The sequence below is a fragment of the Python bivittatus genome, unplaced genomic scaffold (assembly GCF_059951505.1).
Source record: "Python bivittatus isolate LINGU-HERP-01145 unplaced genomic scaffold, Pbiv_v1 ctg000330_np1212, whole genome shotgun sequence".
Lineage (NCBI taxonomy): Eukaryota > Metazoa > Chordata > Lepidosauria > Squamata > Pythonidae > Python > Python bivittatus.
This window is the reverse complement of record NW_028277058.1, coordinates 56,571,003-56,585,817: the sequence shown is the minus strand read 5'-3', so window position 1 is coordinate 56,585,817 and position 14,815 is coordinate 56,571,003. Positions and strand designations below refer to the sequence as shown.

The 14,815-nt window shown below is 38.7% G+C and overlaps 1 protein-coding gene across 25 annotated transcripts in view; it reads left to right on the top strand.

Moving 5' to 3' along the window:
* CELF2 (CUGBP Elav-like family member 2) overlaps positions 1–14,815 on the top strand; it is a 545,664-nt gene that overhangs the window by 519,905 nt on the left and 10,944 nt on the right. For 17 of the 25 annotated variants that reach the window (XM_088141376.1, XM_088141375.1, XM_088141380.1 and 14 more), the window contains 3 exons: positions 5,249–5,446; positions 8,917–9,060; positions 13,992–14,163. In XM_088141376.1, coding sequence (XP_087997502.1) covers positions 5,249–5,446; positions 8,917–9,060; positions 13,992–14,119 — 470 coding nt within the window. In that variant the 3' untranslated portion in view covers positions 14,120–14,163. The remainder of the gene's footprint in view (positions 1–5,248; positions 5,447–8,916; positions 9,061–13,991; positions 14,164–14,815) is intronic. The other 8 variants (XM_088141379.1, XM_088141378.1, XM_088141388.1 and 5 more) reach the window with 1 other exon arrangement.

The following is a 14,815-nucleotide window of genomic DNA, read 5'->3' as shown; positions in this document are numbered from 1 at the left end:
CACAACGCTAGCCTAGCATGTTTAGTTTCCCTATTTTATGTAGTGATCTGAATCCATAAATATCACTGAAAGGATGTTTCTCTTTTGAGGGACATAAACTAAGTAAACTAAGTAACCATTTCAATCATACTCTACAGGTAGTCCCCACTTTAAGAACAAGTTCTGTTCCCAAGGTCTGTCCTTAAGTCGAATTTGTATGTAAACTGGAACAGTATTATTTTATAACACTGTGTAAGAAGTATTGTGCAATGAACTCGAACCATTGTGTATTTAACTTGATTTTTGCTACAATAGGCTCCATTCTTAACTATAGATCATCCATAAACTGGGCATTCTTAACCTGAGGACTACTTGTATATCCATTAACCCTAAGGAGAGATATGATAGCAGTCTTCAAATATCTGAAGGGTGGACACACATTGTCCCAGAGGTCAGGACCAGAATCAATGGACTGAAGGAAGTTCAGGCTCTATATCAGGAAAAGAGAGCCAGTTTGGTCTAGTGGTGAAGGCACCAGGCTAGAAGGCAGGAGACTGATTTCTAGTCCTGCCTTAGGCATGAAAGCCAGCTGGGTGACTTTGGGCCAGTCACTCCCTCTCAGCCCAACTCACCTCACAGGGTTGTTGTTGTGAGGAAAATAGGAGGAGGAAGGAGTATTAGGTATGTTCACTGTCTTGAGTTATTTATAAAAAATAAAAAAATAAAAAAAAATAAAAAAAACATCCTGATTATACAAGCTGCAGAAAGGAGAACAGGCCACCTCATAATGTGGTGAATTCTCCTTTACTGGAGATCTTCAAACAGAGGCTGATCAAAGATTCTCTAGTGAATCTTTCACTGAGGAGAGGGTTGAATTAGATGACTCCTATGGTCAGTTCTAACTCTTCTGTGATTATCTAAATAATTTACTGATGGTTAGAATTAGGAATCAATTAGATGGCTCGGATTTCTCCACAGCAAGGGTTTTGATATCTTAAGGCAGTGTTGAGAAAGTTTCTCAGCCTTGGCCACTTGAAGATGTGTGGACTTCTACTCTCAGAATTCCCCAGCCAGCATGTTGGCTAGGGAATTCTGGGAGTGGAAGTCCATATATCTTTAAGCAGCCAAGGTTGAAAAACACTGTCTTAAGGATTCTAGGAACCCTTCCTCATGCAAGAGCCATACTGTAGTTACTATGAGATTCCCAAAGGTCTTTGCAAGCTGAATTGCAAACTTCAGCTCAACTGCTGCTCCAGAAGAAAATGTTAAAATACTGAGCAATCTTCTGTCTGTAGATGGGGACAATCAGGGATCCATGGGTGGGAGCTTCTCTTTTGTCCTAGCAGGTGGGATATCCTCTCTTCCTTCCAGAAGAAAGAGCTCCATGGTGCTCAGAGTAGTTTTGTTTTCCCCACCATGAAATAAAGGGGACAAAAGGGACAGGTGGAATAGAGCACTGGCCGAAGTGCCAATTGTTATGTTCAGCTGTTGACAGCTGGCATTATGTGACCAATCTTATATGGCTTCAGAAGCTAACCAGGTTGCGCCTGTTATTACTTGGATAGGAGACCACCAGGGAATACCAGAGTGGTAGGTTAGACTTAGAAGTCAGAAAAGCATTGTAGAAGAAAGTAATGGCAAAGCCACTTCCATTGTGTTACCAAGAAAACTAGAAGGACATGCCCATGAAGTCACCAAAGTTGAGATCAACTCAAAGAAAACTTTATTAGCCAGCTGGGGGAGAGAGTGGGACATGGGCTGACATGATAAGATAATCAACAACCAGAAAAAGAGGATGCTTGCAGAGCTGGGGAAGGGCAGGGGAGAACAGGGCTGTTGGTGGCTTTGTCATGATGTCCTATAGCTCCCTGTCAGCCTTTCCAGGTAGACCAGACAGGAAACATGACCAGAGGAGCTAATTCTACTTTATTGTAAGGCTACATTAACAGAGTCTTGCAAGTCTGATAGTACAAATCTCCCACCGTCTGTTTTACAGCTTGAGAAGTTAGAAAGGTTCCTTTCTGAGTTTCTTTCTCTGCTCATTATGCAGCTATGGGCTATGCCCTCACTTATCTGATTGTTCCAAGGCAGCATCTCTCCCCCCTCCCGTCTCTCAAGGCCATTCCCACATGCTATTACACTCCCTGTCCTGTTGGACCAATACCCCTCTGTGCTCTCCAGTTGCACACAGCACTCACGTTTACACCACTCTATGCCAAGGAAGACCTTAAATGTCTCAACACGGGCTGGAAAAAGAGAAGGTTTGGGCAGATTGTCATCAATATAGATGGAGATACTGGGAAACAGACTATAGACTAAATTTTTTATTTATTAACTGCTGTGGTCAGGTCTGCCCTAGGAGGTTGGCTGTTGTGTATTTGCCATGCATCCCTCTAAACTGTCTAGTTCACCCATCAAATTGTTCATCAAGAGTAAAGAAATTATTGGAACTTTCATAATCTGGCACAACAAACAAGATACTTGTGCCATGTTTCTGTTTGTCAAATGCTCCTGGAGGACATCATCTCAGATTTCAGAGCTTAGAAACAAGATAAATCTGTTCTGTTTCTCACTTGCTACTCTGATTCCAGAAGTTGCATCTTCTATATTTTTTCCTACCTAGCAGTTGTGAGATTGAGTTATTAACCATTCCAGAAGGTTGGGTGCATCAAATATGTTCTCCTTTTCTCTTTGTCCTCTCTTCTTTTCTTTATGTATCAGTGGTGTCATATTCAGCAACGTTTCTCAACTCCAGCCTCTCCCCTTCCTTTATTCCACAGATTTCAGGGAATAAAGACACTTCACTGTATTAAGGAAAAGCACTTCTAGTACTACCTAAATGATACTCATTTCAAAAGGCATAATTTATGCACTAGAACAGGGTTCCTCAACCTTGGCGACTTGAAGATGTGTGGACTTCAACTCCCAGAATTCCCCAGCCAGCATTCTAGAATTCTAGAAGTTGAAGTCCACACATCTTCAAGTTGCCAAGGTTGAGGAACCCTGCACTAGAACCCTCTTAATCAGTACAGATTATAACACCACAAGAAAGAACACTCTTTCTCTTGCTCCTCTTTATCAAAGACCCATGAAGGACACTGTTCTAGATTTCATATACTTTTTAAACAATTGTGGTGGGGGCAAGGATTATGAGATTATCATCTTCTTTTATTGCTCCCAGGCACTTCCATTCAATAGCCAATTCTTTTTTTTTTTTAAGTAAGTTTTTGGAGGGATCTTGCCACGTACCTTTTTAAAGAGGAATGAATTACCATTTCACAGCTTTAAAAAGTGTTAATTTATACCTCCACCTACAGACATTACACTCCTTTTGTTTAACCTAGTTTAAGTTGTATTTCGTCTTTCTCAGTCTGAATAATGTGAAGGATTTATGATATTTGGAGGTCTATGTGAACATGGAATACTGCCTTATTAGTTAGCCAAAATGAATTCATGTATTTTTGAAGACACCTTTGCATCATTCCTTAGTCAGCAGAAAAGTCATCAATTGTATCTCAGTCTTCATAGAGGCAAAGCCTCCAATGTATTGCTGACTTAAGCTTTAACCATGTTTTTTTTTTTCCTCCTTCCCTGACTCATGGGCTGCACTCACCAAGCATACTAGGTTAAGATAGGGTTATCTCAGCTTAGTATGTTGCTGTCGGTTGGAGTGGCAAATGGAGTGACCTCAAGATCCTGTAAGGCTTAACTCGATTCCCCCAGCCCCCAAAGGGTAACATTTTTGGATCCATCTATTCTAGAATTAGTCTGGAACTGTTCTGGGAACCACAAAAGAGGTTCAGATTGCCTACCTCCAATGGTAAAGTTGGGGATTTTAGAACAGAGTGGCAACTGCACCCTTTTTACTTCATGAACCCTAAACATGTACAGCTGGAATGCACAGGCTATAAAGAACCTAAAACTGGGATCATGATATGAACTTTTCCACAGTCTCTTTCCTATTCATTGTTCAATAATCATTTTAAGCTGGAGATGCCAGGGAAAATAACTAGGACCCACTGCATAAAAAGCGCTTTAAAAAAAAATTATTATGGGAAGGACCCTTGTGCTGTGGGTCCCTCCCATAAGTAATTCCATGCCTTGATTGTCCTACTGCCTTCTGCAGATGGGGACTGAATGGTGCTTCATATAAATAATTCCCCACACATAGAACCCAGCATGCACTAGTAGCAATTAAATGGGAACTTTGGATATTGCAAAGGACAGCACCAACTTTATTTCTGAGAAAGCTGCTGAGGCCCTACCTAGACTGGGAAGGCATTCTTTAAAAAGTTAAAAATGAATGCCTACAGCTGAATAGCTTGCTTGGAAGTGTGTCCATTTTCTTCTAAAAAAGATAGAGGGAAACTGGAATGAGAAAGAACATCCTTGGAGACTCGAGGAGTGGTAGGGAATGACTTCTCAAATTGTTTTTGGGGAAACGGGTATTTTATGATGGACCATGCCTCCTGTGACACTCATTTTGAGAACAGGAGAGCTGTCAGTACAGCCATTTTGTGAGATGATGCACAGCAGGTTTGCAGATGTACCTACCTGCCATCAAACGTTTTCTACTTGTTAGCCAGAAGCACTCTTCCTGACAGGCTAGTTTTCGGTTATGTGAGCTGAAGTGGCAGCAAAATTCTAGCTTATTCTTGGTTGTGGCAGATTCTTCAGCCATCTCTCTTCTTGAGACTTATATCTAGAACAGTGTTTCCCCACCTGGGCAACTTTGAGATATGTGGCCTTTAACTCCCAGATTCTTAGCAATGGCCACGCTGGCTGGAAATTCTGGGAGCTGAAGTCCACACATCTCAAAGTTGCCCAGGTGAGGAAACACTGTTCTAGAATCATCTGTAATTGCACCAGAACAACTTTGATGAGAACAGGCTTCATATTACTTCAAAGATGGCTGGGTGATGCTATGAAGATACCATAAATCACTAGTGGGAAAACAGATTTCCTGATGACCCCACTATTTGCCAGGTGCTGCCTACATGGGAAACTGAGTTGATGTTAGCAATCATTCCTAACCCAGATCTCTGTGTGTGTTTATCAGTTGGATGTTGTCCTACCACCGCTGTTGTTTCCTCTGTGCCATCTGATGAAATGTCCAGTTTGCATTATTGTTATTCCTACCGCTGTGGTTGTTACTTTTTATTTGCATGCACGGCCGTTGTTGTCGGTGTCATATTAATGCTAATGATGTTTGGGAAGCACTAATGAATAAGTGCAATTTCTTTTCTCTATTGTTGGGTTTTTTGTAAAGTTGCTCAAATGCTCTCAGGTATGGCTGCCCTGAACGGAGGACTCGGTACAACAGGCTTGACCAATGGTACAGCTGGCACAATGGATGCCCTCACCCAAGCCTACTCAGGAATACAGCAGTATGCCGCTGCGGCGCTGCCCACGCTATACAGTCAAAGTTTGCTACAACAACAAAGTGCTGCAGGCAGCCAGAAAGAAGGTAAGCCATTTGGACCATAGGAGGGAAATGCAAAAGGAAGCAAGGAAGAGATCCTTAATCCCAAGGGAAACTCAAAACAAGTGAAATTTAGCCTTCCTCTAAAATTAGCTGATTAGTACAAGTGCTACTGCAACCATCATTCTTAAACTTTACCACTAGAGTTTTCTTACCCCACAATACCCTACCAACACTCAGGGCTTATGCTGCACCCGTTGAAAATAACGGATACGTTTCCATTTTCAAAGAATAAATCAGAGCAACGTTGATGGTTTCATCCCTTGGCACACCTTTACTATAGTTTCGATGTGTTTGTCCTATCCTTCTAGCGAAAAAAGTGATGTTAATATGGAGGCATGGTTCTCAGAGGAGCCTACGGCCCCATGATTCATCTGGATGGACTGGAGTTACTATCTAGTTAGATTAGATGGTTAAGGAATATCTCAGTGCAGAAAAATGGAAACTTTGTGATTCCTAAAACCCTTTACAAAGTCACCAACTCATCGAAATTGACATTGAACCGGAACTAAGCTGTACCTAAGTAGTCTTGCCTGCATAGAAACCTTTGGCGTGAAGAATATATAGGAACCCTATAAATATTTAATTTCCCAGCACACAAAATTCCTTTTAGGCATTTGCTCAAAGAATTTTACCACCCACTGCTTTTCTAATGCAAAAATAGACATTGTCTGCTGCTTTTGCAAAAACATGCTGGTGGTTCAAACCATCCTTGAAATCTTTTTCCAATTCTGGTGGAGAAGGAGCTCCCCTGTCTGGATTTGCATGTACACTACAAACATGTAGCTTTTGTAACTAAACAGTGTTTGGAGGTTAATGGCCAAATCCATCGTTGTTACATTGAAGGGTTCCTTATTTAATTGAGAGTCTTGAGGGGAAGCAAATAAATGATTGATTGCTTCATATTCAGTGCCAATAGAGCAAAATAAACCCAGGAAGTTAACACTGAGAATAAATTAATACTAATTGCAAGATGTTTAATGAAAAAAAAAAGGCTTCTCTCCTATCCATTCATTCCTTAGGTCTCTCCCTGTCCTTCAAGGCATTTTGTTACTTTAAGGAAGTGGTTGTCTTCAATCTAATTACTTGCTCATTTAGGACTGGAAAGAAACAATATCAAACAGGTTTAGAAGATTTGCATTGATGGTCAAGCAGTAATGGGCCATCAGAGTTATCAATAGTCCTTTAAGAAGGACACTCCAAATTAGATAAGCCATTTTCCTGGCCTTTGGCTGTAATAAAGGATGATGAGGATGGAGGAAAGCTGGATCCATTTTTTTTTTAATTTGAAGGTATCTATTCTATGATAGAACATGCCACTCACATAACACATAAGGCTTGGTAATATTAAAATAGGCATTTGATCCACTTTAAAAAGCCCCTTTTTCATGTATAAAGTAAACTCACCCTGCCAGTTCTGACAATCCCTTTCTCCTCCTTGTAGACAGACTACCTGAGCAGGTAATAAATACCTGAGCTCCTTCTTGGCCCTCCCCCATTGTCAAGACGGCCCAGCTGTCAATCCAACAGCAGTGGCCAATCAAACAGCAGCATTCAGCAGGCGGCGGGGGGGGGGGGAGACAAGATGGCTACCTGGCAGCTCATGAAGAAGAGGCTGAATAAACAGAACCAAAGCACAGAAGTCAAAGTAAAGAGAAAAACTAAAGAATAGACAGCCCTGATGAGAAGAGGCAATGGGAAAGGAGGCAGTGCCTGAGGAAACTGGGGAGACGGGCCTTTTTCCTTCCCTCAGAGCTGTGTGAGGGAAAGCTTTCCCTCAGGTGGAGCCATGACTGAGAAGAAGAGACGAAGAGTCCAGAAGCCCTGCCAAGAAAAGGCAAAGAAAGGGCCAAAACCTGAACAAAATAGGAAGCAGAAACTAAAAAATGATCAAACAGATTGAACTCTCCTCTGTCGAAAGAAGAGTTTAGCTCTACAGAGAGGGACCAGAGAGATAGACAGAGATTAAGACAACAGAAATAGAGAAGTCGGCCATACACAAATATATTGGAAATATAGAATGGAAAGATGTGAAAATATAGTCACGTCCTTGAGAATGGGCAGGCTATATAAATTGGATGGATGGATGGATGGATGGATGGATGGATGGATGGATGGATGGATAGATAGATAGATAGATAGATAGATAGATAGATAGATAGATAGGACTTTAAAGTATACAGTGTAAATAAAGAGCTTATAGAAAATAGTTAAAATAGATAATAGTTTTATTATTATTTGATGGGTGGTTCAAAAAAGGAACCTACAACTCTCCTACAGAAAAAATCTCATTTTTAGCTGTGTTTTTTAGGAGTTCCACTGACATTTAGAGACTGGAGTGACAAGATGGTGGCTGTAACTGAGCAATTAAAGCTGCCATCATAACTTTCTGACCACTCTGCTAGTTGTGGCCCCAAGGAGAGATGTATAGTTTCCAGGAATTCTAATGCAACCAGAAAAAACTGAAATTTGGGAGGAAAATTAAATACAAGTAATAATTATAATCATTTTATAGCCTACTTTACATATAAATATAAAGCCACTTCATTACATATAAAATTCATAACGAATACCCTGGTTATAAAAGCTATGTTTGGTATACAGCACTGAATGCTAAAGTTTATTCATACAGTGATGATAAATTTATGGGTTGAATTTACTTTCAAATGTTTTTGTTGCAAATGGACTTGCCAGGAATGTAGCATCTCTTCATTTTCTACCCGTTTAGGAGAACCAAGAAGGCAAAAAGTTATGTGAAATGTGAAAACAAGAAAAAAAATCAGCATTGTGGTAAAATAAAAAAGCAGTATTCTAAACTTTGTTCTCCGTGGTATGAAACAGATACAAAAAGGACAATTTTTCTGCAAACAATTGTAAAAAAAAGAGCAGAACAAAGCTTAAAATACATATTTTGGCATATGAAATGTCCAGGAATTCTTGTTTTCTAAATCATTGTCTGTATCTGCATGTTTCTGATCCTTTGTTATTTTTTTGTTGTTGTTATTTTATCATTTTCACAGACCTCTGAAAACTGTATTGAGATAAGTTTCTCTCCCTGATAGTTTGTTTCATAAGTTGGTTTATAATTTATTAGTTGGGTAACTATAACAAATATAAAAAATAAATACGGTTTCTTTTACACTTCAACCATTTTATAGATAATGTAAAAAATAAATATTTGAACTGCTTCACAATACTTTTGGTTTTCAATTTTCCTTATTCATTCATTCATTCATTCATTTAAATTTATTGGCCATCCAACTCCAATGGACCCAGTTTGTGGGGGGAAAGACCCTGGGTAAAAAAAAAATAAAACATCTTTGTTTTCCCTCCAGTCCCAACATATTTGGAAGACACCACAGGGGGAAAGAGTGAGCTAAATTATATTTAGTGAATGTTCTCAGCATAAAACGAAAGAGCTGATTCTGGCTGCCTGTTCTGTCTTTTTTTAAAAGGTCCAGAAGGAGCAAACCTTTTCATTTATCACCTCCCACAAGAGTTTGGTGACCAGGACATTCTCCAGATGTTTATGCCTTTTGGAAATGTTATTTCTGCTAAGGTCTTCATTGACAAACAGACTAATCTGAGCAAGTGTTTTGGTATGTAATATTCAGTACAAAACAACAAATATCCAACGTGGTATCTGCTTTTTTATCTTCCCCTTTTCCCAAACGGACATCTTAGGTTCAACATTTATTGATATATCCTGCCTTCTACCAGAGAGCTGTAGATATGTTTTTTTATAGTACAGATCATTCTAATGTGATCCACAGTTGGATATCTGAACGTTGTTTCTTCTCTTAAGGACAAACATTTTCCTGGGCCTCAAGTTTGGTTTAAGTATGCAATGGTTTCCTCATCTAAACTCTAATTCTTGAACTCATGGCTTTTACTTTAAAATCTCTCTCTGGTTGAGCTTAACCTCTGATGGCTTTTTTGGACACAGCCATGTTGTGTCCAAAAAGAGGTTGTTTCTTGGTAACAACAATTAATTGTTTGTCTATTACTTAGATTGTGGGCTGTTTCCACCACAGACAACTGTAAGCTGTAAACATTCTACCTTCATAACAAAGATTAAAATGGTATAAAAACATTAACAGTCCACATCCCCATAAATATTCTCCCAATAAAACAAACAATGCCTGCATTTACCAGGGAAGAGTGCATCTACATTTCACAGCCCAAAGTTTCTTGGAATATCCAAGTCTTAATTAGGTACTTGTGGGAGGTAATCAGATACTAATTAGGCCCAACCTTGCTTAGCTTTTTGAGAGCAGCCAAGAACAACTAGGTTCTGCCAGCTTCTGTAGACTTCTCATGTCAAAAGTTAAAAAAAAAAAGTATATTATTTATTATCTATTTACTTACATACTTATAGACTGCTCCAATCCAAGGAGATCCACATTAACATACAAAACCCTCTTCTGTAAGCGGGTTAAAACAATGGATCAAAATAACAAAATAAATAACACATTACAAGTAAAATAAACTCTGCGCCAAAGGAGTAAACAAATATCAACACATACTATCATGGGAGAAGTACTTTTTTCAGCAATTCTGATCCCAGGTTTTTTGGATAGCCAAGTCTTGAAAGCTTTTTGGAATGTCAATAGCAAAGGAGATAATCTAATTCACAACTGGGAAAGTTAATCCCTGGGATCCTGGCAGTTGACGTTCTCTTTTAAAAAGGACCAAAAGAGAACCTCCTCTTCCAGATCTTTTTGGATAAGCAGAAGTCAGTAGGAGAAGATTATCCCAAAGATATCTAGGTCCCAAATGATGTAGGATTTTATGGATGACAAACCAGCACCTTGAATGACCTTGAATCATAGAGGTCTAAACTAAAGGCACTGTGTGCTACCCTGGAGAAGTGCTGGCTTCACCTTCACTAGAAGTGTCCAAGCAGAGTCTGGACAGCCATTTGTTGGAGATACTTGAATTTGGATTCCTGCACTGAGCAAGGAGTTGGATTTGATAGCCTCAAGGGCTCTTTCCAGCTATACAATTGTAGGGTTCACCACCTGGGATTCATTCCTGTTGTGAACTCCCAGTCATTCTCTTCCAAATAAATTTATCTTTATGTTCTTGATGAGGGAGGTGTTTCTTTGCTTTGTCCTCTATAACCATTTCAATGAAAAAAGGAAAGACCGTGAAAGCTCCATAATGAAGTGAAATGTTTCTTTCCTCACAGCAACTCCTATTAATCTTGAAAATTACAAGCATTTGTGGTTGAATCAGGAAAAATACATAAAAAATTATTTTTCTAGATGTACAACAGAACTGTCAAATGCATAAAACTAATTACATCCTATGTGAAGGAATGTCATTTATTAGACAATCAAGCTACTTTATTATGAGTGTCTAATTATTCTCTATTGTATTAAAAAGAGAAAAAAAAGCTCTTCTCCATGTTTAACTCATTACTTGTAGATTACATTAAATAACATATTTCCTCCCCTAAGAAAGACTATGCAGTTGCAATGTAAATGCAATATAGTTGCATTCATATACAGAGCACACAGTATTTGATAAATAATTTATTCCTTCTGATGCCAGTTCTAGTTCTCCCATTTTATGCAAATTTGCAGCTAAAATTGCCTCAGCCACACCTAAGAAAGTAGGCTCAGTGTATCTGCATGGCATTATCTGCAATGATGCTGTTATAATTCATCTGAGATGGAATATTTACAGAGAAGAATAAAGGTAGGGACCGAATGTAAGGCAAAATGAATGAACTAGCTGGACAAGTACGATGAAGAAGGGACTCATTGGCTGAATCACACAATATGTTTAACCCTAATCCTAGGTTCACTGGAAGACCTGAAGGGCCAGCTTAGGGACAGATTGTCATGGAGAAAATCTGTTTATGTGGTCAGCAAGAATTAGCATTGACTTGATGGCACTTAATCAATCTCAGGATAATAAAACTAAACAGCTATGTTCATGTGACATGTGATGCCCCCAAAAATCTGTCACCCATCTTATGGCTTAATGCAATCACCTGGTGCATGCAGTTTTACCAAGCTATTTCCCACAACATATTCAACCACATAGCATTGAGACCTGTTTTAGACTAATTTAGCTATCCTAGCCCTAAATGGGGGGGCGGGGGGGCGGGGAGGATGATTTCATGTCCTAGTATCTATCTTCTTGGTTGATTCTGAGAAGCCATTTTAAAATGTCCTTAGGGATAAAAGTTACAGTTGTCGAGAGGTGTCAATGTAAAAATGAAAATATTGTAATATAGCTAGCATTCAGGTATACGCCTGATAGCTAAAGTAAATAAATAGGTAAACCAAAATTAGAAGAACACTGAAGGGCTTGTAATCATGATTAAAATGACCCCACCTATTCCAGTTTTAAAAACACAAAGTGTTTTCCATTCCTTTTTCAAACAACAGGAAGTTCAAGATCAGCCTTTATTGGGTCACTGTCCTGGGTGAATTATGGTTTTGGTGGGGTCTTCACTATAAGTTACTGCAGCCAGCACAATGTCCATCCAGTATCACACCCACTCTCCAGCTGCTTCTGCTACTCCAAAATGTTTGGCAAACCTTTTCACTGATCATGAAAATCAGTTTTGTATTTTAACTCCTGTTTCCTCTTTATTTCAACTTACCAAACCATGCCTTTGCAAACACTAACGGAGCAGCTAGGCAGAACACATTCCCCCTCATTGTTGCTATCAGGAAACGAACTAGACCTCATGCCTCTGTTTTATGCAAGTGCCTACGTGTGCATCATCACAGGAAGTATGGGAAAGATCCACCCGATCCCAGTCTTCTTTTTTCCCCTTTGCACAGAATAGACCACTCAACCTCTGCTTTATCTCTGAAGGAGCAGATACATATTCAGTTACCAATTAGATCCAATTAATCAAACCTTGCTTTTACCAAAAAAAAAAAAAAAAAGTTGTTTGCAAGGGCAATAGGATGCCAATAATTCCTCTGGATTCCTGGCGAGAACATTGCATGGGGGAGAGAGTTGTTTTAGTATAAAGATGACTTTTGACACCATTTCCTTTTAGGTAGAGAGACTATTTAATGCATGGCCTAGTAAGAAAATAGTGGAATATCCAAATCTCTCCTCTTCCATCCCAGAATGCACTTTATTGGACTTTAGGACAGTTTCAAAACTTTCTAATGCTAATCTTCCATACCTTCAGTGACTTCTGCTTTTCACTAAAGTTTTATCTCCTGCTGCTTTGTCATTTTAGTTATGTATGTATTGAGTTTAGTTTATTTGACCTACCAAGTATGTTATAATCTACCTGACGAGGTGCATTTTTAACAATTAAAAAGCATGCTTAATTAATTTAATTAATAAATATGGTAAACTGATTCAGGATAATTATAAATTTGTAACAGCAAAGATTAATCTACAAAGATCATCTAAAAATTCTCAGGGAAGACATAATCTGTTGTTTTATAATCATGATTTGCTTTGTTTAACTCTTTGATAGGCATAATTTGAACTACACGTTATAAAATATCAAAATATATATATATACACACATTTATCTGAGAAGGGAGAAACTTCCAAGTGAGGTTTTTCAACATTCAAAAGAAGAAAAAAATAGTGGTAGCTAACAGTCCTAGAATATTTTATAAACTTTTAAAGCTAGCAGCAGAACTATACAACAATGGAATAAAATAAAATATCTCTCTAATGTGTTGGTCCATTTCTGTTGCGTTTGGATCACACTTTGAGAATTTTATTTATAAAATAATAATTTTAAAACTCTGCTACTGTCAAGCTAGAGTCGTATGGAAGGAACTGGATTAGAATTTTTCTTCCTATATGCATGATAATTATTTTCTTAAAAAGGAAAGGTCTGAGTGCCTATTTATGAACAGGAAGTTGGGGCATGGAACATTGAAAGTGGTGTATTCTGCCTTCAGTCTAAATGGCACAATTATCTTTCCACTTTCTCCTGCTCTATCTCTGAGCTGAACTGACATTGTTAATACACTGGCCCAGTTTCCCCAACATACAAACCCAGGTCAATTGAAACTTAGTACATGCATTAGCACAATATAGGATGTTCGGTTAGAGTTTTTGTTTGCTTCTGTGGCTTAGCAAGTTTTGCAGACCAAATTTGGTTACCTTATGGTTCAAGATCTGTGAATTAACCAGAAAATTAATTGGATATAAAGTAGCTTCCCTTTTATTCAGTGTATCTGGCAGGTCTGATGTCTTGTAACCCAAAGTCTGAAACGATGACCACATGGTACCATTTTGGACCAAAAATACTGAACTCAGACACATCAGAAAGTAGTTTGGGTTTTGTAATCAATGGAGAAACAACTGAGAAAGAAAAGTTGTCTATTAAAGTCACAAAAGACAAAACAGAAGTGACAGAGAATTAGGAAGCAAACGGGAGTGACAGAACTGAGGAAAAGAAATCAAGTATGTCTCATTTATGCAGGAAAAATACTGTGAAAGCATCCAAGCGCTTAAGATTTTCTGCTGGTTCTTACTCCTTCGTTTTTTTCTCTCCCTCCCCCCTTCCTCCCTTGCCCACTTCTAGGTTTTGTTAGCTATGACAATCCTGTCTCTGCACAAGCTGCGATACAGGCGATGAACGGCTTTCAAATTGGCATGAAACGCCTGAAAGTTCAGCTGAAGCGCTCAAAAAATGACAGCAAACCTTACTGACCGTTCTCCCAGAAGCTTTCTGCTCTTAATTTAGATTTCTTAGGGTAAGTCTCTTGAGCAAGCCCACCCTTCCTTGGGGTGGGATTAAGAAAGAACATAAGAACACCTGGCCCACCACCTCTCAGAGACAGCCATTTGACAATCCTGCTTCCATTTTCCCCACCTGATTAAGAGAAACTTGGCTAACCTAACCAAAAAAAATTTGTGGGATGACCTACGAGATTTGAATTAGCAACTCAGATTTTTATTTTAATTAGCGTTGATGGGAAAGCACCCATACACATGCTACAGTCTTAATAATTAGAGCTGTCAGGGGAAAAAAATTGCAACTTGACTTTCTCGGCCCTGGTGTCCTTAATTCTTTGGACGGGGATAATGAAAGCAGTTCTGAGTTATCGGAATGGCACCAGTTGTGAATTTGCTTAATAAAGCTATGGCCCTGGGCCAAGAAAGCGACTCATTTAGAACAACACAACTTTTTTTTCCCATTACTTCAGTTTCTTTCTTTCTTTCTATTAAGAAGCTTTAATATTTACCATACTTAGGGCTTCAGATTGACTTGTGGTTATATTATCCTGTTAAACACTGGTTGTCTTTATATATTTCACCTATTTGTGTTTTGTTTTCCTTTTTTGTTTTTAAGTTCTTAAGGGTTTTTTTTTTTTTTTGTAAAGAGCATTAGTGTAAAAAAAAAAA